Consider the following 25675-nt stretch of genomic DNA (forward strand, 5'->3'; position numbering starts at 1 on the left):
TTGGCAATTGGTCCAAACGCCCCGAGTCCCTACCAGCCTCTCGTTTATCCCCCCTTGCTACTTGATGGCAGCCCATATACAACTCGAGGGAGCGCCCCCCCCCTTGCTAGTGGGAATGATGTCTATTGGCATTGGGTTTTGCGATCTGGATTGACAAGAGCTTCTGGAAGACCAAACCATAGGTTTATCAGCTCTGTGGAGGGCGTCCGTTCAATTGCTGCATGTTTTGGGAAAAGAAGATCCAACAGGAGAGAGACGGGAAAGAGGCCAAAATATACGTCGGTCAAAAACCCTGTGGCCTAGACCTTTTTTCGCGACATCTACCGTACCGACATTCATCGATCCAGACATCCGACCAAGACCCGGATCTTCCTCGACTTCAATTTGCCTCCCTCTCTTGTCACATCCTCTTTTTTTTTTTTTTTTTTTTTTTTTTGCTTCTTTTGTTCGCCGCCGGGCCCGCTCGTCCTGCGCGCGCGCAACGAGAAAGGCCTCATGCCTTCTTTTCTTCAGGTTAACAACAACGTCTCCCTCTTGACTGTCAATATCGCCCCGAGCACGTTTCTGGCCTCGTTGACGTTGACACTGGTATTTCTGTCATTTTATCTGCCGTCCCTGTGTATGCGCATACCTAGGCGCTTCATTCCTGGCACCAACACCAACTCGAGGACCTCTCGGAAGCCTTTGCCGCCCGTCCCCGACATCGATCCCAACGAGCTCCTCCAGGATCTCCCACTTGTGATTGACAACCGTGCCGCTCTTCTTCTGCACGATCACCTCCACGAAGAGCGTCACTATCACCTGGAGCAGCGCCGGCGCAGCAGTTCCAAGTCTTACTCCTCGGCTGCCGGCACTAGCACCAGCACACCCACCACCCCCACCAAGAAGAATGATGCAGAGCGACCCCTTAGACGCCTCACTGCAAGATTTCGAGCAGCCTTTGTCCCCACCAGGTCATCGCCGGATGGCAAGCGATCCAGCCGACACGGAGAGCATGACGGACAGCGCCTCGAACGGCGGCTACAGCCCGCCCGCCTGGAGGCGTCTAGGAAACGGGGACAGGTCGTCGGGCTTCTGGCGCAGTCCTGACCACTTCCTCAAGGCTCCCATGGCCACCACTTCGGGTTTTGGCACCGCCGATTGCTCGGGCTCGGGCGGTCGCTTGCACCATCGCTTCTCGTCGAGGGATCCGTCAGTTGATATCGACGACGTAGACTTGGGTTTCAGCGACGGCGATGATGCCCTTCAACAGGCTATTAGGACCAGGCTGCCAACGGGCTCCGTCAGTCCGGAGAAGGAGAGGAGCCCGGAACCGGAATTTACGAGCCACACCAATGCGACGACCATCAAATTCGAGTCGCGGGAGAGTGACCGGCGCCTAGGCTTTGCTGCTGGCGCTGGGGATTCTCACCTCGCACATAGTCAAACCGAATTGGCCGAGAAAAGACCAGATAATTGTATGCAATTACCCTCTCTTACAGCGCATGTCTATATAGTTTTCCCCTGCATAAAAGTGATGGAACGGGTCTTGGCCGCGGATGGACCAACTAATGCATTGCAAACAGTCATACGTTTTGCTGTCAGTGCCGAGATGCAACAAAAAACGGAACCAATAGAGAATGCCTACAACTTTGTCACCAAAAAGTACCGGGCCATGACCAAGACATGGTTCCGCTCAGTCTGCTCGGCCGTCTTGTCCCTGATGCTCATTGCCGCCTTGCGTTCGCTGTTTGGGACTCCCGACTCGAGGCCCGTCCCGGACCTGGTCAAGGTTGCAGGCATAGCACGTGCTTTCGAGCCCCTAATTTACTATTCCGAGAATGGTGTGCAGCAAGTCGGCGACCTCCAGGCGACTGGCGTGGCCGTCTGGGATCTGGGCGAAAGCGTACGTACCAGTAATATGACCTCGGCACCCATTATTGTGAAAGAGCTGGATGATTTGAGCGACAGTCTAAGGACTCTTGCTATCGAGTTGACCAAGTTCTTCGCCAATGTTGATGGAGATATTGACGGGTAAGTTTGCTGGTTCACCCATGTGAAGTTTTCGGAGGAACCCCGAGGAATGATCAAGTCACTCACAGGCTTGGCCTCTCCAGTGTTCTTATCGTGATGGACTGGGCTCGCAGGGAGCTTGGCCAACTGCACCAGATACCCGCTCCCAATCTCTTCTCATCGGCTTTTGATAACGTCCACAACCTTTTAACCTCTGCTGGGGTCCTTGAAGACGCAAGAGGCGAGCCAACCCGCGCCGGCCTAATTGCCACATCCGTTTTCGGAATGTCGTCCCCCCAGCGCACCCGTGCGACCGTGCAACGTACTTTCGATGAGTTTCTCGCCGTGCTCGAAGAGGCTATTGGCACAGAGTTGCAACACAGTGTTGCGCTCTTCGCCCTTTTCGAAGCCATTGATCACCAATTCGACAACCTCGCGAGGACCGTGGCAAGGGAGACGAGCGCACAGGATGAGAAGCACGCCGACGCTCTGAGTTCGCTCTGGTCTCGCCTCCTAGGCCCCGATGCTGGCAGGGTTGCTAAGTACGAACGAAACCGCCTACTCCTGCAAAACTTGCGCGAAAAGACGGTTTGCAACAAGCGCGTATTGATAGAGCACAATGATCGGCTGTTAGCTCTCCGCACAAACCTGGAGAGTCTGAGGAGGAAGCTCGTGAGCCCGCTCGTGCGGTCCGTCAACTCTTCCACCCTGTCGCTCGAGGAGCAGATCCGAGGCTTGGATGACGCCCTGCTGTACTTGGACGGTGTACGGACCCGGCAGAAGGGCAAGTTGATGGAGATCTTGTACGGCGGCAACAGCGGCGGCGAGCATGGTAGGCGGATGATCACGGATCAGCATGCTTCTCGCAATTGATCTCTTTATATTCCGATCGGGGTCGTTCTTTGCCCAAACTTGAATTATATTTCTTTGGTTTTCTTTCTGGGGAATTTCCGGCGTTATTATTGCGGAGTTTTTCGGGACGGATATTGGTGGTGCATCACACTGGTGATTTTTGTGTACAATGGGACAAGGTCCGGAAGTGTACGAGTCTACATTACAGTTGAAGGAAGGTTGTTGGCGCATCATGTCATTTCATTGGGGATGCATTTTGGACAGTACCTATTGATCATCAGGGCGCTTCAAACTGGGTTGAGGGACGTAGGCTCCTATGTAGGTATGCATGGAAACGAATTTTTGGAATGAATAATAAAGGCGGGTTTTTTTTAGAACAACTCGGAATTTGGACGTAGTTCAACTCGAAATCTATTTGATTGCTATCCATCACTGATATAATGGGGGATGGCAAGTCATGCCCAAAAACATAACGCAAAACTCTTCTTTGTCTGATCGAACCAATGATGCTGGTTCTTCTAGTGTTCATACAGCCGGCGCTATTACACCTTGAAGAATCGCTATGCTTTGTCTCTACGCGCCCTGCATCGCCTGGCTCGCACTTGGGTTCGAATGTAGCATTATTCATGTAGGCGATTTGATCAAGTATATGTATGTATGTACACTTCACAACCATTTACAAGGGTACAGTCTATATGCACAGTATGCAGGTTGAAAGACAAGAGAAAAGGGACTATAAGGGTATCTAGTCCAGCGAGAACGCGAGCAATGACCGGCCCAAACATGGCCATCCCCAACCCCTGAACGCCGTTTTCGTGGTGAGACTCGCAGCCCAGTGTCTGATCAAGCTGAGCCTACTCTGTGATCCAGGGAAACACCCCCCCTGGACTGCCCACCGCGTATCCTTTCATGAACGGGAAAAAGATGTCTATCATTACATGGTAAAATCTGTTGCAAAAGCCGCCAACCAGAGGACCATTTGTTTCTTTTTCTTTTCGCAAGAGCTGGACGAGATGTCCTTCCAACCAAATGACGTGACTCATGATCCGCATAAAACAAACAAGTGTAAAGGTCCTCCATCATAATAAACTGGAAAAGAGCGCAATAAAAAATGCATGGTATCATCTGCAAAAAGATATGGCCATATGCACATATCAGAATCAAAAAGAATGACCAAGGGGCATGGCTTGATTAAGCCTTCTCCTCAGTCTTCTCTTCCTTGCTCGGGGCCTGGGCGCCCTCACCATCACCTTGCTGGCGAACGTAGTCATCGTAGACAGCCAAAGCCTCGTCAACCTTGGACCGCAGGGCACCGTCGTTCTCAACACTGTAAATTTTAGGATTATGTTAGCAATTGTGATCCAATGCGTTTGTGTGGGTTTCGGGGAGTATGGGGACCTACAGGGCAACAAGCTCAGTGTTGTCCATCTCCAGAAGCATGCCAGTAATCTTGCCCGCGAGCTCCGGGTGAATAGCCTGGATCTTGGGGAAGATGGCCTCGCCGAGGATCTGCTTCTGCTGGCCAGGGTTATCAGCCACAGCGGCCAGCTGGCCCTGGAGACCCTCAGGAGCACCAGCACCACGAGCGCCAGCAGGCGCACCGGCAGGCGCACGGCCAGCGGCGGCTCCGCGTCCAGCACCTGGACCTTGTTGCCTAGCATTGGGAGGGAAGCCAGGAAGGCCAGCACCGCCAGGCATGCCAGGAACAGGCACACCGCCTTGCATGGGCCCGCGTCCAGCTGGGCCGCCGCGACCGCCAGCGAGAGCTGACTGTTGAATCTGCTGCATAGCGGCAAGGAACTGCGGGTTGTTGGGCTGAGGGAACGGACCCTGGGGAGGGAACTGGCCGGGGAGGCCGTACATGGGCGGGATGCCCTGGGGCATGGCGCCGCGTCCGCCCTGCTGGGCAGCGAAGCCGGCAGGGAACTGACCGGGACGGCCAGGCTGCATCGGCATGCCACCCTGGGGGTAGGGCATACCGCGGCCACCAGCAGGGGGCATGAAACCAGGCTGGGAGCCAGGTCCGTAGAAAACAGGAGCTTGCATGTACTGCTGGGGCATACCCGCAGCAGCGGCAGCCTGCTGCATACGGAGCTGGTTGCGAGCCTGAATGCTCTGCTCGAGCTGGTTCTTGCGGACATCCTTGCGCTGAGCCAGAGCAACATACAGCGGCTTGTTGTTAACCATGCGCTGGTTCATCTCAGCGACAGCCTTGGTGGCATCATCGGGGTTGGCGAAGCAAACAAAGCCGAATCCCTTGCTCTTACCAAGCTTCGACTTGGACTTCGAGTCCTCGCCTTCCTTCTCCTCGGGCTTGGAATCATCGCCTTCTTTCTCCTCGGGCTTGTTCTCCTTGTTCTTCTCGCTCTCCTCGCCTTCCTTGGACTCACCCTCCTCGCCAGGCTCAGTAATGCTATCACGCATGACCTTCGCCGAGGTAATGGGTCCGAACTCGGAGAAGAGCTGACGAAGCTTCTCATCGTCGACCTCATCGTCCAGATTCTTGATGTAGAGGTTAACACCCTGGTACTTGCTAGCCTTCTCCTGGCGGGCAGCCTCGTAGGATTTGCGCAGCTCCTCCTCACGCTCGTGCTTCTTCTGGGCACGGCCGACGTAGAGGTTCTGTCCATGAAACTCCTTCTCGTTAAGTTCCTGCACAGCCTTGGAGGCATCCTCGTGGGAGGTGAAGTTGACGAAGCCGAAGCCACGGCTCTTGCCAGTCTCCTGGTCACGAGCAAGTGATGACGAGGTAACATCGCCGTACTTTTCGAACAAAGTACGGAACTCGTCGTCAGTAACTTCAGGGTTGATGTTCTTCACGTAGATGTTGGTGAAGTTGGCCTTCATCTCGTCGAATTTGCTCTGGCGGTCTTTCTTGGGGATGTGGTGACCAACGTAGACCTTCTTCTCGTTGAGAAGCATACCGTTGACATGCTTGATAGCCTGGGAAGCAGCCTCATCAGTTTCGTAGTGAACGAAACCGTAACCCTTTGAGTTGCCATTCTCATCTTGGGCGACCTTGCAGCTCAAGATGTTACCGAAAGCCGCAAAGGTGTCATGCAGAGCCTTGTTGTCGATGGCGACGTCCAGGTTCTTGATGAAAACGTTACCCTGACCAGTCTTGCGCAGAGCAGGGTCACGTTGCGACCACATGATGCGGCAAGGGCGGCCCTTAATCAGGGTGTAGTTGAGCTCCTCCAGAGCCTTCTCACCATCGGCCGTCGTGTTGTAGTTCACGTAGGCGTAGCCGAGAGAGCGGCGAGTGACAGCGTCGCGGCAAACACGGATGGATGCGACAGAGCCAATCTGGGAGAAGAGCTCGAAGAGCATCGCCTCAGTGACAGAGGGGTCAAGCTCGCCAACGTAGAGGGATGCGGACGCTTGAGGGTGGGGGGCGGCAGACGAGGGGGTCGGACCGGCCGTGTCGATCTCCTCGCCCGTGAAAGAGGCGCCGACATTGGTGTTGACGGTGGTCTTCTCACCGCCATTCATGTTGGCGTTGGCGAGGTCCGAGGTGAGCTGATCAACAGCAGCGGTGTTGGAAGGGGCGGCCATTATTACGAAAGATCGTGAATCGAATCGTTTCTACTATGGACGATGTGCTTTGTTAGGACTTGTTTGTGTATTCTGGGAAGCGAAGACTTGGTAATCACTGGGGGCTCCAGAAAGAGGAGAAGAACATAAGGAATTATTTGTACGAAGGCCAAAATCGACTGTAGCCAGGGGGGCTTGGAAACAAATCGATTGCGGCGATCGACGAGTTTGGGTAGCTTGGGTGAGGGAGGCGACGTACCTTTGATCCTGATGTGACAAAGAGATGGTCGTCAAAGTCAAAGACAGGCACGTAGGTCCAATGTCGGATTTGGGAAGAAATTCCCAAGTCGCTTGCTGTCTGTAGAGCACCCGAACCTGTTGGCGAGTTCCTATGTGGCTTGCCGTTGTCTTGTTATTTTTGTACTGCCTTTTTTTTTTTTTGTCGTTTGAGGTCGTTTTTGTCCTTCGGTACGACTTGCGTCAACTGATGAAGGCGGTGATTTTCTTCTCGACAGAAACTGTCAAGGGCTTTTTGGGGGGGTTTTCAAATTTTTTTGTGTATTTGAGTTATGAAGAGATGATGCGTGAGAACAGCATTCAAGTACGAAATCCGTACTTGTCAACTGGTGAGTGCAGATATCTGACCTTGGTGTTGTGGGCGGGAGAAAAAGAGAGAAACGTGACAACCTGCTGTCGATCGGTTCAATTTTTTTTTTTTTCTTCGATGCCCGCTTCCCTTCGGTTTTCTTCATGGTGATTTGACGAAGTGCGGGAAGGTGGGGCATGCAACCGGGGTCATACTGTCTTCTATCGTCTGAATCGGCAGGTGTGGCTTCAACCAAGTAGTGGGGTCCAAAACTGACAGACCGCTAACTACTAAGGGCGGCAACCAAAGCAACCTACCCTGGCCTTTTCGCCAAGCTTCATATGTGTGTAGGCACTCTTAGCAACAATAGCATTTGCCCTTGCATGTTCGGAAAAAGGAAAATAGTCAACCGCTGCTAATTTCATCAACGATAAAGTTTCACACCCGTTTCATTGAAATCCCAGTGACCTACCTACCAACTAACACCTACGTGGCATATGGGAACAGTTAGTGAGTAGTTCATAATTCAAGAGCGGGAAACAGTTGTAGAGGTCATTTCTCTCCAGCCGAAGACCTAATTAGAGTGTCGTACGAGAGTAAGGTACACCTGAATGGGCATGCACTTTACGTGATTGCATAAGTTGTTGATATGCCGTGGCAGCTGGTTTCAGGGTCCTGCACAAACATTAGATATTGGATATTGGATATTGGATGTCTTTCGTCTGACTGTCCCATTACACGCAGATGACAGACGGGTATACTAAGCCAAGAAGCGTACTAATCTATTTTGTCTGTACATTTTTAGATGCATTTATTGAAGTGACTAATCACGTCTTGGTAAACCATTCAGCGTGCGTGCATCGATGGCCTTGACGCGACCCAAGCTGGTTCGTACCTGCTGAACACCTTGCCTTGTTTTCTCTGCCTCTGGGAAAGCTATCCTTGAAACGGTTTCCTTAATTAAGGATCTACGAGTTAGACTAATACCCTAAGCAGCTAGATTGGATAATTCAACATTAAATGGTATTTTGAAATTATGGAAGGGAGTGCGACCAGTCTAATCGATTTTTATATTCCCGCCCATTAGGTGGAAAGAACTTCTAATGGAGAGTTAATTACCAACCTTAATCTACCTAACCTAGCGATGTTGCCTTGGCCGCGAAACTTCCAATATGAGGGGGGAATCCGAGGAGATTGATGATCAAGATATCCACTCTATTTCCGAGTCTCAAGCTACTGTTAAAGCCATATCTAGCAGCTGGTCTCAAGATGAGTGCCCCGGGACTTTCCGTAGCACATTGCCAACATTAAGATGCTATCGTGGGTTTTTTTAGGTGCCTACCCGCTTGCCAGTGGCCATTATTTACATAGATGCAGGGGTCCCCCGCAGAGACTCAGATGGGGCGCTACTGAGGGGTCTTAAACGGCCAGGTCCCAGCAAGCCCAGATGGATGTGGGGCGGCATTCGGTTGCAGAGCACAGCGGGCCTTGCGCACGTACTTCTACCGGCGCAAGGGTGGAGGAGGCAACTTGGGTTCCTATTAATGATGACATATCAATCCAGTGTTCGATGGCCTACCTACCTTACCGCCAGAACCTTCTCGTCGCATTTGCTGCTAAAAGATTCTCGGTTTGTGTGGCGGTTTTCTTGTGATGCACTGGCACCGCCGACAACACTCATTCGTGACATACATGCCTAAGGTAGTCACATGGGAGAAGCACTAGTGTCTTCATACCAGGCGTAAAAAGTGTGTTCTTACTGAAACTACCCTACCTGGTTTGCCCCCACGTTTTTTCCTCCAGCGAGACCCTCCACTTTGTTGACGTAGACCTGCTCGCTCGAAGGCGCCCCCAACTAATTGGCTTAACATACATTGCAAGCTACCTAGCTACTAAACCAACCGCCTACCTTGTCTAGCCTCCATATCGTGTGCGAAGTAAGCAACGCCGGAGCTCTCAAAATACCGCCACGCCGCAAGAAACTTGGTTCGATATTCACAAATCACCACGAATATTGATCCGCATTTGCCCTGCACCGCATTGGATAACCTGGGTCATCAAGAAATATTCTTTCTCGCCTAGAAAATCGCACGATATCCTTACTGTAGTCCTCGACCCGTTGACCGCCCACGAAGCTGAAAGTCGAACGATATCCGGTACCTCCGAACAATGTTCCCAACCTTTACGGGAAACTCGAGACGTCCACGAAACGTCAACCTTAGCGGGCAAAAGACTGACCCCTTTGCTGGGACAACCTGGGGCTCGGCCGTCACAAGCGGCCCTTCCAAGTCTGTCTCGGAAGCGCAGGCAGACAGGCAGAAAAGGCAACATGAAAGAGACAGGCTCAAGGCGGCCCAAAAAATACAGAGGCTATGGAGAGGTCATAGAGAGCGCCAAGCCGTAAGGACCACGCGTCGTCAAGCCTTTGATGCCCTCTTTACAGATGAAGCGCTGGCACAGAACCCGGAAGAGCGACTGCAGCGAGCGTTCCCATTACTTCTAGATGTATTCAACCTCTCTAGGGACGATGACTACCAACGTCTTGGCATTCTTTCGCTGGATTTGCTTAGAGTCGGTCATATACTCTCCACCCCGGACCTTGAGCAAAGACACAGGCTCAGGCGGCTCGTCGGCATACTTGTCACGGTTTTGAACTGGAAGAAAGAGATTGATGTCCAAAGCATCGTGTTGCTGAGAGCTCTGGTTCGGATAGTCGAATCACAGCCGTCCTTGGCTGTTGATCATGTGGACTCTTACTACAAGTTCCTAGCAAAACTGTGCGGACAGGCCATCGATACGGATTCTGCTGAAAAAGAACTTATACAGCGTGCAATCACTGCACCACTGATAAGAGATGGTGGTGGATCAGGTAAGCATCAAGACGTATTCCGTACACTCAAAACATGTTGTCCTGACGACAGTCCCGGCCCATGCAGGTCCCGAATCACAAGCAGTATATCGCGCCTTTGTTCTTGGCTTTCTCACACAACCGAACTTGGCACCCATCGAACAGGAATCTGCTCTTGTTGGGCACAGGGTTGATCCTGCAAAGCTCTCATCAGCAGTCCTGGATGCCTCGTCTATAGCTACTGCTGCTGGCGTCTCAAAAAATGGCCTGCTATGGCTTCTTGCTCATTTTATTGACATGCAACGTACCCAGTCACGAGCAAGTTGTAGTTCCACCGATATAAAAGCCGTGTACAATCTTCTAAGCAGCCTGGCCAGCACAATCAACACCCGCCTGGGTGTATGCTCATCTAATACCGTTTCCGACAATGGCAATGACAGCGATTCAGATGAATCTCGACTGCCAAGTTACGTCACGAAAAATTTACTATCACTGGTCGACAGGAAGGAGATCTCTAGTCTCTTGGAACAGTTTGCTGCGTAAGTGCCATGATCTCAAAGTCCATGCATTCACGATGCTGGTAGAACTGACCGACAAAACGCTAGTAACTACGCCGAAACATCATCATCTGGGGCCGTTCCAGACGCCAGTGTTTTGGCCGGCTACATATTGGTGCTTATTCGGTGTTTTCCAAACAAAAGTGATGATATCCGAATGCGACTTTACTTGGCTGACTTCCCATGTCGGGCTGGCAAATTACCCGCCATCAAGTTGTTCTGGGACGCGGCTGTCAAGACTCAGGTTTTCAGTCGCATCATATCAAACGAGAACTCGACGCTCAATTTTCTCCTTCAACGACACTATTTCCAATCCACTTCGGCAACCGGCAGCGACTCTACCTGGGACTCTGAGTGGCGGACAGTTCTCCTCTTCTTGGAACTCTACGTCTTTATATTGAGGCTCACAGATGATGAGGACTTTTTCAATGTGCTTACCGGGCGCAGTCTTAATACGAAACCGGCCTCACGTGTCAGTGTCTGTACTCTGCCACTGGAAGATTTGAAAAGACTCTCGCTGTTCCTCAAAAACCTCGGGTTTACTCTGTACAACAACGCTGCTGAGCTCCTGAGAGCCGACAATACAACCAGCAGGCCTCGCTCTATGACGGATCAGACTTTTGGCCAATCTGCTTCGAATTCTAGATCACGTCGCCCTGAACCGCCAAGTTTCAGTGTGATATCGGGGATAGACTATGGGGAATTCAAGAAAATCATCCTCACAGCTATGCGTATGCTGTATGAACGTGATTCGCGGCGTTCGTTCTTGCCATCTGGCCATTGGTTAATGACTTCAAGATTCGACATGGATGGTTTTACTGCGGCGGTAGTTATGGAAGAACAGAGACAGCATGAGCTGCGAGAGAACAGCAGCGAGGACGAAGAGGACGACGAGGACGACGTCGAAATGCCAAACGCTCCCCCATTACAACCAGTGGCGCAAACATGGGCCGGCCAGCGCCGATCGCGGCACGCTGCAGTTGAAGAGTACCGAAGCCGACAGCAGAAGGTCGCGAATGCCAGGATGAGAGAGTTCTTGGCACCAAAGCTGGAAGTGCTTCGAAATATGCCGTTTTCTATTCCATTCGAAACCCGCATACGAATCTTCCGCGATTTTGTGCATCTTGACAAGGAAAGGAGGCGCAAGGGGCACGTTGATCCAGACCAGTGGCGTCATCATATGATGTCGGCGGATGGATTCTCAAACCCTTTCGAGGCGAACCATCCTGGAGGAGCCATCAGCAAACATCATGCAAAGATCAGTCGCGGCAGCATGTTTGATGACGCATTTGAACAGTTCTGGGGTCTGGGTCAAGGGCTAAAAGAGCCGATACAAATCACGTTTGTGGACCAGTTCGATACCGTCGAGGCTGGGATTGATGGTGGCGGTGTGACCAAGGAGTTCCTCATCAGTGTTACCACTGAGGCGTTCAGTAGCAAGCACAATCTGTTCATCAGCACAAAAGAAAACGCGCTCTATCCGAACCCTTCCCCACTGGACCAGCTCCAAGACTCGATGAGGAGGTCAGGTATATCCGAAGGCGGGGACGAGTGGAAGTTAAACATAAGAAAGCTCCTAGCACACTACGAGTTTCTTGGTCGGATTGTTGGTAAATGCATGTACGAAGGCATTCTTGTCGACATTGCCTTTGCGGGTTTCTTCTTGCTCAAGTGGTCTGCAGCGGCTACTGACCATGGCTACCGAGCCAACGTCAATGACCTTCGCGAGATGGATGAAGAACTATACCAAGGCCTCTTGCGGCTCAAGAGCATGGACGATGTGTCGCAGCTGGGGCTGGACTTTACAGTAACAGATCAGGTCTCCCTTGCCGGTGACAAAACAGTCACCATGACGAGAGAGCTGATACCCAATGGCAAGAATATCACCGTGACTAACGAGAATCGTCCTCTTTTCATCTCATACATGGCAAGGCACCGACTTGTGACGCAGTCATACCAGCAAACGCAAGCCTTTCTGAGGGGTCTTGGTACCATCGTGTCTCCATCATGGTTGTCCATGTTTAACCAGACGGAGCTGCAGTGGCTTGTGGGCGGAGAGCAATCGGAAATCGATGTCGAAGACCTGCGCAGACATACCACCTACAACGGCGTCTACACTATCGGCGACGACGGGGAGGAGCACCCCACAGTCAAGTTATTCTGGCAGGCCATGTACGAGTTTCAAGACAGCGAACGGCGCGACGTGCTCAAGTTTGTGACTTCGACGCCCCGTGCGCCATTGTTGGGTTTCTCGCAACTGCACCCTTCCTTCACCATCCGAGATGGCGGGTTGGATTTGACAAGGCTTCCAAGCGCGAGTACATGTGTCAATTTGATGAAGCTACCGCAGTATCAGACTCTGAAGCAGCTCAAGACCAAGCTGAAATATGCTATATCATCAAATGCCGGGTTTGATCTCAGCTGAGATGGCAACTTTCATAACGGGCCAAGGCTATGAATTAATTAAGTACAGCAATGAATATAACGATTTAGATCTCCATAGACGGTTACTGAATGCATGAAAGGTATATTTCTTGCCAAGTATCATTATGGTGCAACATGGCAGGACTCATGCTAAATCGGTCTGCGATTCGACTTTACTTTGCTCGTTGGGGTGTTGCTGTACTAAGAAGACAGAAAAAAGAAGATAGAAAAGAAGACGCACGCTAAGGGGTCGATCGGGCAGCCTAAAAAATATCAGTGTTGATAAATGCAAAGGTTATTGGGGTTTGCGGGGTGGGTCCAAAGTGACTGCTGAGCTACTGCGTAAAAAAAAAAGGCGACTGCTCGCTAAGCCTGCCCTATTTATATATTAGTGCAAGCCCAATGGACAGTCACATCAAATGTCGTAAGTTGCTACATATAGCCAAATCACACACATAAGATCACTCAAATGTCCATTTCAAACGCAAAAGCTGCCGATGCCGCCGCGGCAGCCAAGGAGGCATCGCACCAGCTGGCGACGCTTCCGGCATCGGCGCGCAACGACGCCCTCACTGCCGTGCACTCGGCCCTGTCCGCCGCAAAGGACGATATCCTGGCCGCCAACGCCCGGGACATGGAGCAGGCCCGCAAGGCGGCCGCGGACGGCTCTCTGAGCAGCAGCCTCGTCTCCCGCCTGGACCTGGCCAAGCCGGGCAAGTGGGACGACATGCTCAAGGGCATCCTCGACGTCCGCGACCTCGAAGACCCCGTCGGCCGCGTCACCCTGCGCACCAAGATCGACCAAGGGCTCGAGCTGGAGCGAGTGACCTGTCCAATCGGCGTGCTGCTCATCATTTTTGAGGCCCGCCCAGAGGTCATCGCCAACATCGCCGCCCTGGCCATCAAGTCTGGCAACGCCGCCATCCTTAAGGGCGGCAAGGAGTCGACCGAGTCCTTCGTCGCGATCGCGAGCGTCATAGCCTCGGCGCTCGAGGGGACCCAGGTGCCCAACGACGCCGTCCAGCTCGTCACCACGCGCGATGCCGTGTCGGATTTATTGAGCCAGGACCGTTTGGTCGACCTCGTCATCCCCCGTGGCGGCAACGAGCTCGTCCGCCACGTCAAGAACAACACCCGGATTCCCGTCCTCGGACATGCCGACGGCCTCTGCTCCGTCTACATTGCAGACGATGCGGATCCGACCCTGTCGGTCGACGTCGTCGTCGACAGCAAGACCAACTATCCCGCCGCCTGCAACAGTGCAGAGACCCTCCTTGTCTCTCGCGGCGCCCTCTCCAGCGTCTTCCCCGCTGTGGCATCCGCACTGGCCGCGAAGGGCGTGACGCTCCACTGCGACCCGGAGTCCCTGGCGGTCGTCCAAGGCACGTTGGGTACTGCCGCAAGGGCCGCCACCTGCGAGGACTTTGAGACTGAGTTCCTTTCCCTGGACGTGGCGGTCAAGACGGTCGACGGGCTGGACGCCGCTATTGTGCACATCAACAGCCACGGTAGCCACCACACCGACGCGATCTTAACGGCCAGCAAGGAGGATGCCGAGCGGTTCATGGCTGCCGTGGACTCGGCCGGGGTGTACTGGAACGCGTCTACCCGTTTCGCCGACGGCATGCGCTACGGCTTCGGCACCGAGGTCGGCATCAGCACCAACAAGATCCACTCAAGGGGTCCTGTCGGGCTTGACGGGCTCATGATTTACAAGTACAAAATGCGCGGCACGGGACAAATCGCCGGGGCGTATGGTGAGGGGGAGGGCAAGCGCCAGTTTATCCACGAATCGCTGCCTCTGTAGAAAACGGAGAAAGTGTATAACGAGAACAAGACAAACGAAAAGGTGCAAAAAGGAATAAAAAGAAATGTTACTTATGAACAATTAGTGTCTATGGCGTTGTTGTAGGGTCGGACACACGGGTCGACTGTTGCTAGACTAGTTCATAGGGTCCATGTCCCGCCTCTTAACGGCAGATTCAGCAAGATATCGAGGGGCCCAAGGGACTACCTGCTGATATCATGAAAATGAAAGGCTGTGCGTGACATGTACAAAGGTCCCATTCCCAAAATCTAGGTACGTCTCTACCTAATTACCTTGGTACTTACTTACCTATAATAAGTATCTAGGGCGCAAGCCGTTTGTCTAAATTGATCAGTTTGTACGGCTATTAAATAGGCACTCAGCATAAATATCCACTGTGTAGACCTGATTGACTGCCCAGCAAGATAATTCAGCTGCTCGTTATCGCTTCCTGTAAATCATGGTTCATGGCTTTTTTTTTTCACAAAAGAGTTTTTTTTCTTCTCTTTTTTTTCTTCTTTTTTTGATCTTTTTCTGTTTTTCCTTCAGTTTTGAGCGGTTAAAGTTGACCCCACATTATTCATTTTCGTAGCCGCCATTGCAAATTTACAGTTCCAGCAAGGTACCTTAGTTGCTTAGGTAGGTAGGTACCGACACGCCACCAGCAGTTTACCCATTCAAACATCAAAGACTCATGATATTTCACCTCGATAGGTTTTCTCGCCAATTTTCCTGGTCCTTGTTCAATTCCACGGATCGGAGAATGCACAAAAGCTATTTCCCCTGAAAGAATGAGATGGCCTCGGTAGCACGTTTAACCAAAGACCCCACCATCTCATGCCGCCTCATTCTACTGTCCATCGCTGTTCCAATCCTCTTCATCCTCGTTTCCACATTTGGCAACCGGGTAAACACCGCCAATAATCTGGACATGGCACGTACAACAGACCCTCGGCGTGTCGCCGAGATCATGCTGTCGTGGCTCAACCTTCAGCTTGTCTCCATTGTTGAACTGCAGACTCTCTGGGCTGGATATGGCCATATCTGCGCCGTCACGGCACGCGCATCGAACCAACAATCCGCGGCCCACATGCGTCGAGCCATGGGAATTGGTGACGGCCACGGTCCACAGCGCGACAGTGACGAGTTTCGGCTCGTTCTCAAGTTCATCTCCCCTCCCATGACCAGCGGTGACGAGGGTCACTGGCGCAAGATGCTGAGCTACGAGGTTGAGCAGTATTTCTACGACGAGGTTGCCCCCGCTGTCCGTGGTGATGCACCAGTAGCAACCTGCGTGGCTTCAACTAGGGACATGAAGGGGAAGCCAGACGCGGAGAGGCTCGAGGGGCTCATTGCGACGCTCATGTCGGACCTGAGGCCTGCGTATCCCGTGGCTGGGGAGAAGAGGACAGCACTCAACAAGACGCAGGTCCATGCAGCGCTGGGATGGCTGGCCAGGTTCCACCGCAAGACGCACGAGCTTGTCGACCGTGACTTGAACGGCTTTGTCCTCCCTCCGCTCCAGGAGACGGAACGTCGGAAGCGCAATCCGGAGGCAGCGGCTGGATCCAAGGTATGGCTGAACGGGGGCTATACTTATCTGGCGACACGTCGGAAGGAGTATTCGTCGCTGGCGCGAGACGAAGACTCGGAATGGTGCGATGCATTTTGCGCACCACAAGAGAGTGCAAGCGGCATGTCCGTTGCCGAGCAAGTGGCCGAGGTGCTTACCCCCTCGGGGCGCCCGTACGAGACCTTTGTCCACGGAGACGTCAAGTCGGAGAACCTGTTCACGACGGAGGACGGCAAGGAGGTAGCGTTCTACGACTTTCAATACGTTGGGGTAGGATTGGGATCGTGCGACCTGGCCAAGTTCTTCACTTGTTCCGTGCCCCTGGGCATGCTTGTCGAAAACAGAGCAGTCCCAGACGAGTTACCTATGGGCGATGGAGAGATGCAACTGCTGAAAGAATATCACCAGACTTTAGGACTAGGTGAACAGTACCCTTGGGATCTCTTTGTCCGGCACTGGGAGACAGCAATGGTCGACTGGTGCAGGTTCCAAGCGTCTTGGGGATTCTGGGGCAACACCGATTGGTTGGAGGCAAGAGTTCGATATATCCTGGGCAACAAATCCTGGAAGACATGGTTGGACAGTCAATTGGGCAAAACACGTGTCGGATAGGCAAGAGAAGTAGACGATGCGAGACTTGGAATCTACAGACAAGACAGAATTATGAGAGACTGATAGGAAGTATCGTGTCAGTCCTTTGCCCCAACCCTTTTGGAAATTGTTGTTGTGCTGCTGATTGTTGTTGGGCTGGGTGAGGTGGTGTACCTAAGGTACCTACCTACTGGAGGTGAGAAATGGTGTCATGTATAGTAGTACATGAATGGAGCAAGATGAGCGATACCGGCTTGACGCTGACGATTGGAAACCGTCCAGATGACGAAACGAAACGAGACAGCGTTTTAAGTGCATCCAGTTTAGGTATCGCGCCATCGCGCCACCCCCTAGGGGCAACACCGGCCGGCTATAGAACAATTCGGAGTCACGGCATGCGCTTGGTGCGGTATTCCCGAGTCTAGCTCTGGTCTAGAGCGAATTCCATGTGTCTTAAGGTAGCCAGACAGATGCTTGTTTTCTCATGGGATGGAGAATTTTGTTTATGCTTACCCAACCTTTTTCTACCGAGTACCTAACCTCACCTGAGTACCGTAGTACCGCGGTTATTTCCGCTATTTCCGGATGGGACGGTCATCAGAGCCAAGCGGGCGACCTACCTGATCGAGACAGGGTCAGAGCAAAAGTCCAGACTAACAAACGGCTCCACCAATCTTATCCTCTTTTTCGAATGAGGAGCCTTCAACCAAGGAACGAAGTTGCCCTTTGCAATGACCCGAGATCCGAGTCCAAGTGGAGCGGCCGAAAGAGCGAAGCAGCCCCGAGTATCGGCAATGTGCTTGCTAATACATGCGAGGAGAGAAAAAAAGAGGGCGGTCCTAATGCCGAGAGGGAAATCCCCAGGACCCAAAATTCAGTCGGAGGATCGATTCGCTAACGTCGACTTTTTCTCCTTTTTGTCTCTCGCGCTTGTTTTTGAAGGTGCTGATGAATACATAGGCTCGGTTTTATCGGTCACGATATCACCAAGTGTTGTCGATTTTAGCTCTAAATGACCAGTTTTACTTGGCCACAGCAATTCCAATAGTGCACACTTTCTATTGTAACTATACATAAATATTATAACGTCACTTCTTGGCGCACTTTTTTTTCGCTATCGTTCGAGATCCCCTTTTGCCCTTTTGCTTGCATTGGTTCCAAGACTGGACGAAGGGTGTTCATCCCACCTAACATTGGATAATACACACATACCATCGTCAACCCGCCCCTGCCAAGCCTTTTTATATTGAAAGAGCGCCTATCGCTATACTATTACCATTTCGACACGATTTAGTGTCGCCCCTCGTGACATATTTCTTGAGAAGCGTTTTACTCTCTCATATTTTGATCTCGACGATGGAGAAGTCTGGTGAAAAGGCAGCCCTTGACTCCTTGGGCCGGCCCTCTAGCGTCGGGGCATCACAGCCTGCAAATGTCGAATATGACACCTCGACGCCCGAGGGATCCGTGAATGAAAAGTCGCGTCGGTCTTCGAGGGAATGGGCAGAAGAATCTTCTGAATCCCACCAAGCCAACGGTGAAGAAGTCGGAGAGGGATCTGACGCTGAGCCTCAAACCTCTGCGACCGCACCTCGAGCGGCATCGCGTGCGTCTTCGGCGAGGTCGAGAGCGCTCAGTGTGGTCCCTACGAGCAGGAGGCGCGGCTTGTTTGCACGCTTTGCCGTCTTTGTACCAGAAGTTTATCGGCCATTCGATTACTCAAACAAGACGAAGTGGACCATTACGTTCATTGTTGCCTTGGCTGCCTCGGCTGCTCCCATGGGGTCTGGTATTCTTTACCCTGTACTTACAGATGTTTCGGTTGATCTCAAGACGTCACCGACTATCGTAAACTTGACAGTCGCTGTATACGCTCTTGCTATGGCTATTTTCCCAATATGGTGGTAAGTGTCATGACCCCATTACTTATTCTTCCTCGCAGGGAGTGTCAAAATCATCTGCTTACACCAAACCTTTGCAGGTCTTCTTTTTCAGAAACCTTTGGTCGTCGAACTGTATATATTGTTTCTTTTGGCCTTGGCGTAGTCTTTTCAATATTGAGTGCCGTTAGTAGCAACATCGCAATGCTTATTGTGATGCGAATGCTCGGCGGAGGCGCCTCGGCGTCGGTCCAGGCCGTGGGGGCTGGTACGATTGCTGACATCTGGGAGATCAGAGAGAGAGGAAAGGCCATGGGAATGTTTGTAAGTTGAACCACTTGCTGATAACTCTACAAGTGAAGGCTTTTTCTTTTCCAAAGGAAATGGGCTAACCAATTTTCTTGATTGGCGGCAGTATCTCGGTCCATTGATGGGTCCTCTGCTTGCTCCCATTGTCGGAGGTGCCCTCGCACAGAAATGGAATTGGAGAAGTACCATGTGGTTCGTGACGATACATGCAGGGCTTGTTTTTTTCATGCTCTTGTTTTGTCTACCTGAGACACTCAGGAGGAAAGAGCCCGAGCAGTTGCCACGAACAGTCGACCGCAACTCCACAGAAGATCAGCCGCAGCTCTCTCGTGCGACGACACGACAGTCTATCGCGAAGAGCACCAAGCACTCGGTCAAGACAGTTAAGCGCTATGTTTTCGACCCTCTGAAAGTGCTAGGGACCCTTCGGTTTCTTCCCATCGCCGTCACGGTTTTTATCGCAGCCGTCACATTCGGCTCGCTGTTCATATTGAACATATCAATTCAGTCATCCTACTCCAAAGCGCCCTATGGCTTCTCCACACTCATAGTCGGTCTTTTGTACATCCCCAGCTCGCTGGGTTACGTCATCAGCTCCATCTTTGGCGGACGTTGGATCGACTACATAATGGCGCGTGAGGCGCGCAAGGCAGAGCGGTACGATGCAGACGGAAAGCTCATCTACCTACCCGAAGACCGCATGTGCGAGAACGCATGGCTGGCGGCCGCGCTCTACCCCAGCGCACTCATCATGTTTGGCTGGACCATCGACAAGGGCCTGCACTGGGCGGTGCCGAGCGTCGCCAGTTTTCTGTTCGGCCTGAGCAGCATGCTGATCTTTTCAGCCGCAACCACGATGCTCACAGAGTTTATGCCGTCCAAGTCGTCAAGCGGCATCGCCGTCAATAATTTTGTCAGAAACATCTTTTCCTGCGTGGGGACCATCGTCACGCAGCCGCTCATCGACGCAATGGGAATAGGATGGCTGTGTACCATGATTGGGCTCTTGGCCCTGATATTGGGTTTGGGTAGTGTGTATTCGCTCAAGAAGTTTGGGCCTAAATGGAGAAAAGAGATGGACCGGAAGCTGGCCATATAAACTTCTTTGTTGGATGACCTATCTTGCTGAAGAGTTGGAAGAAAACATAACTAGCATAGCAGGATTGCATTTTGTTCTTTTCGGAGGCTGTCCTGGATATAAATCAAGAATGTCAAGAGCGTCAGCGACCTTTACCTTCCTTTTGGTGATCTAATACTAGCGTTGTTGTCCTTTCATCTCTGAGCACGACTTGCCACGACTTACGATTGTGGCCAGGCATTCCCTGCTGCAATTGCTATGTTTAACTCTAGTGTCAACATCCACACAATTTGACTTCCCGCATGAAACTTCAGTGACAGTTTTCGATGATGTGCTTGTCCTAAATTCTTAGGGGTATTTTCGGGGTATTGTAGCGCTGGCGATCGTTTCGGCCGATCAGTCGGGTTTTAGTTCTAGGCCAGCTCCTTCCTCATCGGGTATGCCCCGTAAAATATAATTAGGTAAGAAAAAAGCACCGTTTCCTTATCTTTCTTTCCTTCCTTTTCCTTTTCTTTCGGGATATTTCCTTTTACGGATATGTTAGAGAGCCAGTTCTGGGCTTATATTTCGCACAAGACCAGCCAAAAGATCCATACCTACTAAATTACCTAGGTATACTTTAACGGTCAAGTATAGCGTGCCCCATAAAATCTTTGATCCTTCCGATGATGGAGAAGCGCGCCAATCCGCTTATCTCCGTCAAGCAAAGGGCGTAAACAGGAGTCATTTCTATGACTCTTAGACTGGCATCTAGACCAGAACAGAAGTTGGTGATGCCGAGATCCGTTCCTGTATGATTTTATGATACGCAACGGGGACGTGGCATCACTTTTCGTAGCTTTGGCTGGGGTTGGAAATTACTGATAAGAGTCAGCTCTGGCAGTCTGCTGCGTCTCTCCGATTCAGGCGGGGTAGTTTGTCGTGAGCATTCCGACCAAGACCGAAACACTTTCTCTGAACCAAGAAAGACAAGCTGCCAGAATCAGGAAGAAAGAAAAGCAAAAGGTCAAAAAAATAAAAACGACATATCAGAACCTTCAGAAATGGCAGACCCGGTAACTTCGCCTCCCCTCGAGAGAGCCTCGATATTCGCCGCGCACGAGCTCATAAAACCCTACGTGCACCGGACCCCCGTGCTCACCAATGCGACCCTCACGGCACTGGCCTCGACCCCGCGGACCGCCGAGGACCTGCGCGGCACCAGGTGGGCCGACCGGGCCGACCGCCCCGCTCGGCCGGTGCTGCGGCTGTGGTTCAAGTGCGAGAACTTTCAGCGCATCGGCGCCTTCAAGCCGAGGGGGGCGTTCCACGCCGTCGAGCGCCTCAAGCTTATCCCCGGGTGGCTCGAGGGTCAGGGGAGGACTAACGGCGTCGTGACTGCTAGCTCTGGTAAGTTTCCTTTTTTCGGGCTTTCCCTTCTTTCTTTATCTATTATCATGTTCTTCTTAAGCGTGATTCCTGGTTGTATCGTGTTAGAAAGGATGTTGTACAATGCGCACAATACTTGCCATTCATTCATTTGCCACTTGCACTGCATACCAACCCACCCACATATCTCCGAATAACCACTTCTTGGTTCTATTTTTCTTCTCACTGGCCTCGCATATAAATTTGCCGTAACCAAAAACCCTCAGCAATGCCTCGAAGCCGCCATGGGTGCCCGGAGTGGGCCGGCAAAGACTCTTTCAATATCAACAGACTGGACCTCTAACCACAACTTGATTTATCATCTTCTACCACAAACAGGCAACCATGCTCAGGCACTAGCCCTTGCGGCGCGCACAGCTGGAATACCAGCACACATCGTGATCCCAAGCATCGCGCCGGCACCAAAGCTGGCGGCGACGAAGGCGCTAGGGGCAACCATCTACCGCAGCGGAAGCACTGGTGCTGAGCGCGAAGCGGTGGCGGCCAAGGTTGTTGCAGACACTGGAGGCCGCTATATTCCTCCTTATGATCACCCGGACATCATTCTGGGCCAGGGAACGCTGGGACTTGAGATGCAGGAGCAGGTTGAGGCGCTCATGGCCGGCGGGGATGCAGCTGCGACAGGCGGTGATTTCACTCGGCGAGGTCAAACCTCAGGAACGCAGGGCCAAGCTGGAGGTCAGAAGAAGGGCCTCAATGCCATAATCGCGCCATGCGGCGGCGGTGGTATGCTCTCGGGTGTAGCATTATCCTGCGAGGGAACCGGCATCCGCGTCTTTGGCGCCGAGCCCGAGTTCCAGGGGGCGGACGAGTGCAAGCGGTCCTTTGAGGCGGGCAAGCGCATCGACACGGTCAAGTCGCTAACGATCGCCGACGGACTACGGACTGCGGTTGGTAAATACCCGTGGTCCATCATCTACGAGCGCCGCCTAGTGTCGCAAATGTTCAACGTGACCGAGGACGAGATCAAGGACGCCCTGCGGCTGATCTTGGAGCGCTTCAAGCTAGTCGTCGAGCCTAGTGCTGCTGTGCCGGTGGCTGTCGCACTATTCAACGAGGATTTCAGGGCCATGGTCGAGACCGAGGCCGGCGAGAACGGGTGGGATCTGGGCATCGTTCTCAGTGGTGGCAACGTTAGTTTGGAGATGCTTGGGAAGCTGTTCCCCGAGGGCTTGCCTGCCTAGGCGCAAGGATCGAAAAACAAAACACGATGCGGGCCCTTTTTTTCATCTGGTCCATATACAGACCGCAAGGGGAGCGGTTGGCCAAACAAAAGGCAAGAAACAGATAAAACCCCTGGCGCCTGATGCAACTAGAGAATGCTTGTCAACCAAACAATCAGCAAGGCCGAGCAGTAGTGACCAAACAGGAAAAAAAAGGACGAAAAAAAAAGCCGGGACAAATCGGTTGGCATTGATTTGCATGCGCCTCAGCTGTGTACAGACGCGAATAGTATTTCTAGTCCACAGGCTAGTACAAAAAAGACTACCGGCTACACGAAGGCCCAGGCGCCGCTTGGGTCGTCTCGTCACAGACCCGATGGATCGTGACGGCCACTAGACTAGTTTCTCTTTGTCAGTCCACATATGTATGGCATTTTGGTATCAAGATGCTGAAGAAGAGACTGGATTTGTGGAGCTGACGGGTGATCAGCGCCGCTATGCGCGGACGTTGCTGCACTCTTTGTCAAAGCGCGAGCGCCGTTCACCCCGCTTGTCGTCGTGTTAGTGCAGTCGGCCGCCCAGCATCAACCTAGATCAACCAACGGGGGATATCGATATAGCTACCTCCCTAGGTGCTAGTACTGCCGCTGTCGTTATAGGTCCATGCCCATACGATGATAAGGAAGCTCCTATCTTCCCGATGAAAGGCGGCATTGTCTGCCTAGCAAGTCAAGGCAATCCCAGTCATGCTGGAGGGGGTTTCATGTGGCAACCATGTATGTTGTTGCTCATGTTCTTGTTCAGAAACAGCAGATCTCCCGCCCAAGATGAGCAACACCGGCAAAGAGAAGCACATGCTCCTTGTGACTCTTGAGCACTGGCCAAGCAACTAGATATTCGTAAACACGTCCGGATGGGGAACGTGTGACGCGTACCCCATGACGGGCGGGACGAGGAAACAGATAAATAACAAAGTAACATTGAAATAAACAAATAAAAGACATCCATAGACCGATCTAGCCCGGACCCAATACCCTACTACGGAAGGTCCGGCAGTAAGTTGGTTGGTGTGCAGACTAAAGAAGATGAACATGTTCTCAAACTCTCCTCAAACGTGGGGAAGCTTGTGACAAGCGGTCGTTGGGCCCGGAGCAGCTTCCCTTGGGTAGATGCTTCAAAGGCAGGCCAACCTTGTCTGTTGTACCACTTCGGAAAATATTGCCTCCCATAGACCCCGTTTGTGTGTTTGTTGGTCAAGGTTTTCCGGCCCGATTCCAAGCCCCAGTTGGTATATGTACGTGGTAGTATTTGTCACCTGCTGGATAAAGAGTTGCAAGCTTTGATCCATAGGTACCTAGGTAGGTAGCCATCAACATCGGCTCTACCACGTAGCTTGGTCGGAGCTTTCTTGCTGGAGAGGGGAAAGGGAAACCCGAGGGTTGTTGCCTCGTTAATGTGGAGGGGTCTTCCCTGGTGGTAGAGAGAGAGAGAGAGAGAGAGAGAGAAAGAGAGAAAGGCTGAGCAGTTGAAATGTTTACCCAGTAGTGGACCCTTGATAACCGTTGTTGCGTTGCTTTCTTTCATATCAGTTCAGGCTGTGTGCGGTGCCTGAATTTCGTTACCTTTAATCAAGTCCTTGGAGCAACCGGACTTTTTGCAATCGCAATAGTATAGCGCTAGACCTAGTATAGCATGCAATAGGCTATGAGACCCGGAAACCGGAAACCAGAAACATTCTAATTACTGCATGTGTTGATTTTGACTTGATCCTTAATTGATCAGACCGGGTTTTGCTGCCGAGTCGATTTCGTTTCCGGTACGAGTGGAACAAAGGTGCTGCTTGGTCATGACCTGCTTACACACATCAAAGGGGATGGATGATGAATGTATTCTTTGGGATTGAGAACCTTGGATAGAGTATAGTTTGATCTTTTTTTTTTGATGAATTTCGATGAAAGAAGTTGTCTTTTTATTTTTATCTTTCTTTCTTCCTTCCTGTCTTGTTTCCAATTCTTGGGTGTGATGATGAAAGCGTGCAGCGGTAAAACCGGGCCCATCGCCGGTCGGGAACAGGGAAAGGGATTTTCAGGCACGGACCACAAAGCGCCTTGTGTACCCGTACCACAGGAAAATCCCGGAGCTGCCGCCCACTTTGACGCCCGGTGAGTGACCCCGCATGAGCCCAAAACTTGTGACGGTACTGTTCATCTTGCGCCTGGGAACCTGCCATGACCTTGTAATCGGTAGCATCTGGGCTGTGCAATGTGGTAAGCTACGAATGTAGGTAGGTCCTAGGTCACGTACCAAGGGATAGAACCTCCATACCTAGCTAGCTAGCTCCAAGGCGTGCTTGTTCTGCTGTGTTGGCGATAGATTGATTGCCAGGTGCTTAGCCTTGATGATCTTACAGTAGATTGGCCGGCTGTGGACGGTATAGGTAAATTAGGTGCCTTGTTTTTGCAAGGTATCCGAACTGGAGAAAAAAAAGAACAAAAAAGATGCAAGCAAGGCACGGTACATAATTACCTGGTAGGTACTTAGGTAGGTACCTTACCTACCTGTAGGTACCTAAATTAGGTAGCCTTACGGAGCACATGACAGTTTGATTCCAACAAACAGTTTTTTTTTTTTCAAGCACCTGGTTGTCATTGGTCAAAGCTGTCCAAAGGAACAATTACCATTACTCTCCCTTTGTACTGCCTACAAAGGCAGCCTGTCCCTCTCAAATATACCGTGCTCCACCATTCGTATTTGGCTGCTAAGTTGTACGATATGGACATCGCTAGACCAGCAACTAAGGTAAGGGAGGCCCGCAGCGGGATAGGTCGGTAGATACCTGAGTTAGGTAGTGATACCGATCGATACCCAAGCTCCGACCTATCACGTAATTACCAGTTACCTTGATGTAGGTACTGCCTGGGTTACTCATCTACAATCGGCTTTTTCTTTGCCCGTTCAACCCATCGCCAAATGAGGCCTCAACAACCCAGCTAGCCCTGATACCCAATACGAGCGTGGCAATGGCCTGGAAGTGTCTAGGGGCTGTGTGAACA

At 51.9% G+C, this 25675-nt stretch overlaps 9 protein-coding genes across 9 annotated transcripts; 7 read left to right on the plus strand and 2 right to left on the minus strand.

Annotated features, from left to right (window-relative positions):
• Positions 1-68: 68 nt before the first annotated feature.
• Positions 69-3267, plus strand: MGG_09506 (uncharacterized protein). Its single transcript, XM_003712188.1, has 3 exons — positions 69-1457; positions 1566-2013; positions 2097-3267. The coding sequence occupies exons 1-3, from the start codon at positions 890-892 to the stop codon at positions 2863-2865; spliced, it is 1785 nt and encodes a 594-aa protein (XP_003712236.1). The 5' UTR covers positions 69-889; the 3' UTR covers positions 2866-3267.
• A 218-nt stretch (positions 3268-3485) lies between these two features.
• Positions 3486-7126, minus strand: MGG_09505 (polyadenylate-binding protein). The gene is made up of 3 exons (XM_003712189.1): positions 6638-7126; positions 4247-6429; positions 3486-4171 (listed from the first exon to the last, which is right to left on the minus strand). The coding sequence occupies exons 2-3, from the start codon at positions 6397-6399 to the stop codon at positions 4036-4038; spliced, it is 2289 nt and encodes a 762-aa protein (XP_003712237.1). The 5' UTR covers positions 6400-6429; positions 6638-7126; the 3' UTR covers positions 3486-4035.
• Positions 7127-8165: 1039 nt separating this feature from the next.
• Positions 8166-8654, minus strand: MGG_16797 (uncharacterized protein; the record flags this gene model as incomplete). Its single annotated transcript, XM_003712190.1, has 3 exons — positions 8166-8179; positions 8465-8502; positions 8548-8654. 3 exons carry the CDS (start codon positions 8652-8654, stop codon positions 8166-8168), a joined length of 159 nt encoding a protein of 52 aa, XP_003712238.1.
• MGG_09504 (uncharacterized protein) lies at positions 8526-12937 on the plus strand. The gene is made up of 3 exons (XM_003712191.1): positions 8526-9833; positions 9901-10351; positions 10418-12937. The coding sequence occupies exons 1-3, from the start codon at positions 9134-9136 to the stop codon at positions 12792-12794; spliced, it is 3528 nt and encodes a 1175-aa protein (XP_003712239.1). The 5' UTR covers positions 8526-9133; the 3' UTR covers positions 12795-12937.
• Positions 12938-13147: 210 nt separating this feature from the next.
• Positions 13148-15072, plus strand: MGG_12996 (glutamate-5-semialdehyde dehydrogenase). The gene has a single exon (XM_003712192.1). The coding sequence runs from the start codon at positions 13263-13265 to the stop codon at positions 14598-14600; it is 1338 nt and encodes a 445-aa protein (XP_003712240.1). The 5' UTR covers positions 13148-13262; the 3' UTR covers positions 14601-15072.
• Positions 15073-15238: 166 nt separating this feature from the next.
• Positions 15239-17184, plus strand: MGG_09503 (uncharacterized protein). The gene has a single exon (XM_003712193.1). It carries the CDS (start codon positions 15397-15399, stop codon positions 16783-16785), a length of 1389 nt encoding a protein of 462 aa, XP_003712241.1. The 5' UTR covers positions 15239-15396; the 3' UTR covers positions 16786-17184.
• Positions 17185-17734: 550 nt separating this feature from the next.
• MGG_09502 (quinidine resistance) lies at positions 17735-20220 on the plus strand. Its single transcript, XM_003712194.1, has 3 exons — positions 17735-18668; positions 18746-18968; positions 19060-20220. Exons 1-3 carry the CDS (start codon positions 18121-18123, stop codon positions 20050-20052), a joined length of 1764 nt encoding a protein of 587 aa, XP_003712242.1. The 5' UTR covers positions 17735-18120; the 3' UTR covers positions 20053-20220.
• Positions 20221-21074: 854 nt separating this feature from the next.
• On the plus strand, positions 21075-22643 carry MGG_09501 (serine racemase; the record flags this gene model as incomplete). The annotated part of the gene is made up of 2 exons (XM_003712195.1): positions 21075-21420; positions 21778-22643. The coding sequence occupies 2 exons, from the start codon at positions 21075-21077 to the stop codon at positions 22641-22643; spliced, it is 1212 nt and encodes a 403-aa protein (XP_003712243.1).
• Positions 22644-23368: 725 nt separating this feature from the next.
• On the plus strand, positions 23369-25063 carry MGG_09500 (uncharacterized protein; the record flags this gene model as incomplete). Its single annotated transcript, XM_003712196.1, has 7 exons — positions 23369-23398; positions 23633-23677; positions 23881-23916; positions 23973-23980; positions 24662-24784; positions 24870-24902; positions 25033-25063. The coding sequence occupies 7 exons, from the start codon at positions 23369-23371 to the stop codon at positions 25061-25063; spliced, it is 306 nt and encodes a 101-aa protein (XP_003712244.1).
• Between the last annotated feature and the right edge of the window lie 612 nt (positions 25064-25675).

This window comes from Pyricularia oryzae, chromosome 3 (genome assembly GCF_000002495.2).
Source record: "Pyricularia oryzae 70-15 chromosome 3, whole genome shotgun sequence".
In the NCBI taxonomy this organism is placed as follows: domain Eukaryota; kingdom Fungi; phylum Ascomycota; class Sordariomycetes; order Magnaporthales; family Pyriculariaceae; genus Pyricularia; species Pyricularia oryzae.

Coding starts and splice junctions, on each gene's coding strand:
- MGG_09505 (XM_003712189.1), bottom strand. CDS start 6,399: ATGGCCGCCCCTTCCAACACCGCTGCTGTTGATCAGCTCACCTCGGAC. Junction 4,172..4,246: donor AACACTGAGCTTGTTGCCCT/GTAGGTCCCCAT, acceptor TAAAATTTACAG/TGTTGAGAACGACGGTGCCC.
- MGG_09503 (XM_003712193.1), top strand. CDS start 15,397: ATGGCCTCGGTAGCACGTTTAACCAAAGACCCCACCATCTCATGCCGC.
- MGG_12996 (XM_003712192.1), top strand. CDS start 13,263: ATGTCCATTTCAAACGCAAAAGCTGCCGATGCCGCCGCGGCAGCCAAG.
- MGG_09504 (XM_003712191.1), top strand. CDS start 9,134: ATGTTCCCAACCTTTACGGGAAACTCGAGACGTCCACGAAACGTCAAC. Junction 9,834..9,900: donor AAGAGATGGTGGTGGATCAG/GTAAGCATCAAG, acceptor CGGCCCATGCAG/GTCCCGAATCACAAGCAGTA. Junction 10,352..10,417: donor CTCTTGGAACAGTTTGCTGC/GTAAGTGCCATG, acceptor ACAAAACGCTAG/TAACTACGCCGAAACATCAT.
- MGG_09506 (XM_003712188.1), top strand. CDS start 890: ATGATGCAGAGCGACCCCTTAGACGCCTCACTGCAAGATTTCGAGCAG. Junction 1,458..1,565: donor CGAGAAAAGACCAGATAATT/GTATGCAATTAC, acceptor CATTGCAAACAG/TCATACGTTTTGCTGTCAGT. Junction 2,014..2,096: donor GTTGATGGAGATATTGACGG/GTAAGTTTGCTG, acceptor TGGCCTCTCCAG/TGTTCTTATCGTGATGGACT.
- MGG_09502 (XM_003712194.1), top strand. CDS start 18,121: ATGGAGAAGTCTGGTGAAAAGGCAGCCCTTGACTCCTTGGGCCGGCCC. Junction 18,669..18,745: donor GCTATTTTCCCAATATGGTG/GTAAGTGTCATG, acceptor AAACCTTTGCAG/GTCTTCTTTTTCAGAAACCT. Junction 18,969..19,059: donor GAAAGGCCATGGGAATGTTT/GTAAGTTGAACC, acceptor GATTGGCGGCAG/TATCTCGGTCCATTGATGGG.